The sequence below is a fragment of the Arvicola amphibius genome, chromosome 6, assembly GCF_903992535.2.
Source record: "Arvicola amphibius chromosome 6, mArvAmp1.2, whole genome shotgun sequence".
Classification (NCBI taxonomy): Eukaryota; Metazoa; Chordata; class Mammalia; order Rodentia; family Cricetidae; genus Arvicola; species Arvicola amphibius.
The window spans coordinates 87,582,161-87,588,874 of record NC_052052.2 but is presented as its reverse complement, the minus strand read 5'-3'; the positions used below and the strand labels follow the sequence as shown (position 1 = coordinate 87,588,874).

General features: G+C 36.5%; 1 protein-coding gene across 1 annotated transcript; it reads left to right on the top strand.

Annotated features, from left to right (window-relative positions):
- Positions 1–435: 435 nt before the first annotated feature.
- Positions 436–987, top strand: LOC119817679 (40S ribosomal protein S7-like). The gene has a single exon (XM_038335038.1). It carries the CDS (start codon positions 436–438, stop codon positions 985–987), a length of 552 nt encoding a protein of 183 aa, XP_038190966.1.
- The last annotated feature ends 5,727 nt before the right edge of the window (positions 988–6,714 follow it).

The following is a 6,714-nucleotide window of genomic DNA, read 5'->3' as shown; positions in this document are numbered from 1 at the left end:
TTAGAGGAAAAGATGAGTAGAAAAGGTAAGAACACACGTAACACCACAAAAAGCAACACAACACTAGTAAAACCTAAAGACACTACAACAACAAGTCCTGAACAATCAAATATAGATGAAGCATAAGAAAATGATCTAAAATAACTTCAAAAGAATGTATGAAACTCTTAAAGAGAAATGAGAAATTCCCTTAAAGAAATGGAGGAAAAGACAAACAAAAAATTGGAAGACATTAGCAAATCCCTCAAAGAAAACCAAGAAAAAAATCAAATATGTGAAAGAAACTATTCAAGACTTGAAAACTGAAATAGAGACAATAAAAAAACGCAAGCCGAGGAAGTTATAGAAACAGAAATTATGAGAAAATGATCAGGGATATGAGCAGTTCTCGCGAGAGCTGGGCCTCTTTCCAAGCCGACTCCGTAAGGGCGAGCCATGTTCAGCTCGAGCACCAAGATCGTCAAGCCCAATGGCGAGAAGCCAGACGAGTTCGAGTCCCGCATCTCTCAGGCGCTGCTCGAGCTGGAGATGAACTCAGATCTCAAGGCGCAGCTGCGGGAGCTGAACATCACCGCGGCCAAGGAAATTGAAGTTGGTGGTGGCCAGAAAGCCATCATAATTTTTGTACCAGTTCCTCAGCTGAAATTCTTCCAAAAAATCCAAGTCCGGCTGGTTCGTGAATTGGAGAAAAAGTTCAGTGGGAAACACGTAGTCTTCATTGCTCAGAGGAGGATTCTGCCCAAGCCAACTCGGAAAAGCTGTACAAAAAATAAGCAGAAGCGCCCCAGAAGCCGCACGCTCACAGCAGTGCATGACGCCATCCTTGAGGACTTGGTCTTCCCAAGTGAGATTGTGGGCAAGAGGATCCGTGTGAAACTGGACGGCAGCTGGCTCATAAAGGTTCATTTAGACAAAGCACAGCAGAACAACGTGGAGCACAAGGTGGAAACTTTTTCTGGTGTGTATAAGAAGCTCACGGGCAATTGAATTCCCAGAGTTTCAGTTGTAAAGAAAATGACTGAATAAAGTGTCATTCGTAAAAAAAAGAAAGAAAGAAAATTATCAGGAACCACAAAAGCAAGCATGAACAGCACAATACAAGGGATGGAAGAGAGAATCTCAAGCACTGAAGTTACAATAGAGAAAATAGACTCATCAGTTAAAGAAAACATTAAATCTAACAAAAGCTTAACCCAAAATATCCAGGAAATATGGGATACCATGAAAAGGCCAAATCTAAGAATAATAGATATAGAAGAAGAAGAAGTTCAACTCAAAAACACAGAAAATATATTTAACAAAGTCATAGAAGAATACTTTCCCAACCTAAAAACAGATATGCCTATGAAGATACAAGAAGCTTACAGAACACCAAATAGAATGGATAAAAAAAGGTCCTCTCATCACATAATAATAAAAAAACACTAAACATACAGAGTAAAGAAAGAATATTAAGAGCTGCAAAGGAAAAAGGCCAAGTAACATACAAAGGTAGACCTATCAGAATTACACCTGACTTCTCATTGGAGATAATGAATGCCAGAAGGTTGTGGTCAAGTGTTATGCAGACATTAAAAGACCATGGATGCCAGCCCAGACTACTATACCCAGCAAAACTTTCAATCACCATAGAAGGACAAAACAAGATATTCCATGACAAAATTAGATTTCACCACTCCCTAGAAATAAACCCAGCCCTACACAAAATACTAGAAGGAAAACTCCAACTCAAGGAAGTTGGCTACACCAACAAAAACCAGACAGTTGATGGTCCCATAGCAGCAAATCCCAAATAAGGGAAAAACACACCAATTAGCATCACAAACAATGAAAACTAAATTAATAGGAGATAGCAATCACTGGTCATTAATATCCCTTAATATAAATGGACTCAATTCACATATAAAAAGGCACAGGCTAACAGACTGGGTACGAAAACAGAATCCACCCTTCTGCATACAAAAAACACATCTCAACTTCATAAAACAGACATTATCTCAGAGTTGGGAAAAAGTATACCAATCAAATGGACCTAAGAAACAAGCAGGTGTAGTTATCTTAATATCTAACAAAATAGACTTCAAACTAAAATCAGTCAATGAGGTCATTTCATATAACTCACAGGAAAAATCCATCAAGAGGAAATCTCAATACTGAACATCTATGCCTCAAATACAAGGGCACCCACATATGTAAAAGAAACACTACTAAAGCTTCAATCATACATTAAACCCCACACACTAATAGTGGAAGACTTCAACACACCTCTCTCACCACTGAAGAGGTCAGTCAGACAAAAAAAAATGAACAGAGAAATAGAACTAACAGATGTTATGACTCAAATGAACTTAACAGACATCTATAGAAAAGAATATACCTTCTTCTCAGCACCTCATGGAACCTTCTCAAATATTAACCACATATTCAGTAAAAAAAAAAACAAACTAACCTCAACAAATACAAAAAAATGGAATAACCTAATGTACCTTATCAGAGCACCATGGTTTAAAACTACAAGTCAACAGGAATACTAATTCCAGAAAACCCACAAACACATGGAAATTAAACAATGCTCACCTGAATCATCAATGAGTCAGAAAAGAAATAAAGGGAGAAAGACTTCCTAAAATTCAATGAAAATGATCACACAACACACCCAAAGTTATGGGATACAATGAAAGCAGTGTTAAAAGGAGAGTTCATAGCACTAAATGCCTACATAAAGAAGCTGGAAAAATCCCACTAGTGAATAAATAGAACATTTGAAAACTTTAGAACAAAAAGAAGCAAACTCACTTATGAGAATTAGACAGTAGGAAATATTCAAATTGAGAGCTGAAATCAGCAAAATAGAAACAAAGAAAACAATAAAAGAATCAATGAGACAAAGAGTTGGTTCTTTGAGAAAATCAACAAAATAGACAAACCCTTATCCAAACTAACCAAATGCAGAGAGAGAATATCCAAATTAACAAAATCAGAAATAAAAAAGGGGACATAACAATAGACATGGAGGAAATACAGAGAACCATCAGGTCATATTTTGAAAACCTGTCCTCCACAAACCTGGAAAACTTAAAGAAAATGGACAACTTTCTGGATAAATATAACTGCTGAAGAAATAGAAACAGTCATCAAAATTCTCCCAACCAATAAAAGCCCAGGACCAGATAGTTTCAGCTCAGAATTCTACAAGACTTTCAAAGAAGAACTAATACCAATACTCCTCAAATTATTCCACACAATAGAAGCAGAACAATACCAAACGCTTTTTATGAGGCTACAATTACCCTGATACCCAAATCACAGAAAGACATTACTAAGAAGAATTACAGACCAATATCATTCATGAAAAATGATGCAAAACTACTAAATTAAATACTGGCAAATTGAATCCAAAAACACATCAGAACAATCATCCACCATGATCAAGTAGGCTTCATCCCAGAGATAAACAAACTGAAAAATTAAAACCCCATAATCATCTCATTAGATGCTGAAAAAGTTTTTTTTTTTTTACAAAACACAACATTCCTTTATGATAAAGGTCTTGAAGAGAGCAGGGATACAAGGAATATACCTAAACATAATAAAGTCAATATACAGCAAGCCAACAGCCAACAAACTAAATGGAGAGAAACTCCCAGAGATCCCACTGAAATCAGGCACATGACAAGGTTGTCCACTCTCTCCATATCTATTCAATATAGTTCTTGATGTCCTAGTCTAGAGCAATAAGACACCCAAAGGAGATCTGGGGAATACAAATCAGAAAAGAAGTCAAACTTTCACTGTTTGCTAATGATATGATAGTTTACATAAGCGATCTCAAAAATTCTACCAAGGAACTTCTACAACTCATAAACACCTTCAGTAATGTAGCAGGATACAAAATTAACTCAATAAAATCAGTAGCTCTCCTGTACACAGATAATAAAAGGCCTGGGAAAGACATCAGAGAAACAACACCTTTCACAATAGCCACGAATAGCATAAAATATCTCAGAGTAACTCTAACTAAAGAAGTGGAAGACTTCTATGACAAGTACTTTAAATCTTTGAAGAAAGAACTTGAAGAAGACACCAGAAAGTAGAAAGATTTCCCATGCTCTTGGGTAGGCAGAATTAACATAGTAAAAATGGCAATCTTACCAAAAGCATTCTACAGATTTAATGCAGTTCCCATCAAAATGCCAGCAAAATTCTTCACAGACCTCAACAGAACGGTACTCAACTTCATATGAAAAAGCAAAAAACCCAGGATAGCAAAAACAATCCTGTACAATAAAAGAACTTCTGGAGGCATCACAATCTCTGACTTCAAACTCTACTACAGAGCTACAGTACTGAAAACGGCCTGGTATTGGCATAAGAACAGACAGGAGGACCAATGAAACCAGATAGAAGAGCTGGATATCAATCCACACATCTTTGAACACCTGATTTTTGACAAAGAAGCAAACAATATCAAATGGAAAAAAGAAAGCATATTTAACAAGTGGTGCTGGCATAATTAGATATCAACATGTAGAAGAATGAAAATAGATCCATATCTATCACAATGCACAAAACTCAAGTCCAAATGGATCAAAGACCTCAACATAAAGCCAGCCACAATGAACCTTATAGAAAAGAAAGTGGGAAATACATTTGAACGCATTGGCACAGGAGACCACTTCCTAAATATAACCCTAGCAGCACAGACACCGAGAGAAACAATTAATTAATCGAACCTCTTGAAACTGAAAAGCTTCTGTAAAACAAAGGACATGGTCAACAAGACAAAATGACAGCAGACAGAATGGAAAAAGATCTTCACTAACCCCCCCATCAGACAGAGGTCTGATCTCCAAAATACACAAAGAACTCTAGAAATCATCATCAAAGGAACAAATAATCCAATAAAAAATGGAGTACAGACCTAAATAGAGAACTCTCAACAGAGGAATCTAAAATGGCCCTTCCTGATCTATGCTAGAATGTCAATTGGTTTGTTCTTGTGTAGGTCTTGTGCTGGCAGCCGTAGCTCCTGGGAATATAGAGAACAATGTTTTTCTGCAGTCCTCTCCCATCTTTGGTTCTTACAGTCTCTCTACCTCTCATTCTACAATGTCCCTGAGCCTTGGGGTGGGAAGGGGTGATACAATGTCCCATTTATGGCTGAATGCTCTATAGGCACTCATTCTTTGTACTTTGACCAATTGTAAGTTTCTATGTAACTGCCACTCACCATATAAGGAAAATCTTCTGTGATGTCTGAGAACTGCAATAATCTTTGGATACACAAATAATAATTTAGATGTTAGTTTGAAACTATATATCCATTTAGCAAGATAGCAGTAGTATGTTCACCCCAGACCTGTGAGCTTATCAACCATGGATTTTTGGCCAGATTTATGACACCAGACACATGATTCTTCCTGTGAAATGGGCCTTAAATCCAACCAGAAAGCAGTTGATTTACCCTGCAGCTCTTTTGCTATTATTGTACCCATAGCATATCTTGTCATTCTGGTTACTCTGGAGCCACAGGAGTCACAGCTGGATAAGACTGTCAATGACTTCCCCCCAGCAGTTCAAATTCTTATGTTTTACGTTTTTGACAGCAGTGTAAAAATTTCTATCTGCATACAAAAAACTCATAGAAGAAATTTTAATGAGTTTTATCATGCTTTCAATATTTAAGAAATATTTAATATATCATATATTCCAGTTGGTTTCTAATAACAATAACTTGACATTCAGAAAAAAGAAATCTACTAGCTTGTAAGACAGCCACAATTAGTAGATGGAACTTAAAACCAGTAAGTAATTTTGTAGTTATGATTTTATAAAATCACTTGAACTTGAATCTTCATATCTGTGGAGCACACTAAATCAAATAACCCTCAAAATCAACACAAAAATGCATCTGATTTAGCTCTGCCACAAAATACTAACTCAAGACTTTCAGTAACTAAATTCTTAGAATATCTTCCTTAAAATAGTTATTATTGCTGTGTGGTGGTGGCGCATGCCTTTAGTCCGAACACGAAGAAATCTCTGAATTCAAGGTCAGCCTGTTTACAAAGTGTGTTCCAAAACAGCCAAGGTTGTTAAATAGAGAAAAACTCTCTCAAAAAACCAAATATGTATGTATGTATGTATGTATGTATGTATGTATGTATGTATGTATATATAGTTTGTACTCTATAATGTTCATAATGTATTAATGTTTAAAGTGACATGTTATAGTTCAATGGGACATCTAAATATAAATACTAAATATTATGTTTTATTTTGTGTGTGCATATGTATGTGTGATTTTGCTTTTCCATATGTGAGGCTTACTTTGCTGTCTTCCTCCATTGCTCTTTGCCTTACTTCTTCAGACAGCATCTCTCACAGAACTTTGGTCTGGCCGCTAAGCTGGCTAAGCTGGCTGGCCGAGGGCCCTGGGATCTTTCTGTTTCTGTCCATCAGCACTGGGGTTATAGGCACTGCCACATCCAGGTTTAGATTGCCCAATTTTTATGGAGATGTTGGGGATGTGAACTCAGGTCCTCATTTTCCCATTGAGTTATCTCCCAAACTCTAAACAAAAAGCATTTTAAAGTATGTTACATAAATGTTTAAAGAATATTTTTTCTTCTTGAAAAAAAATTGATGGGCAATCTATCATGGAGTCTTCTGTAGAAAGGGAGGGAGCATTTGGTTCTTTATTAAATCTAACAG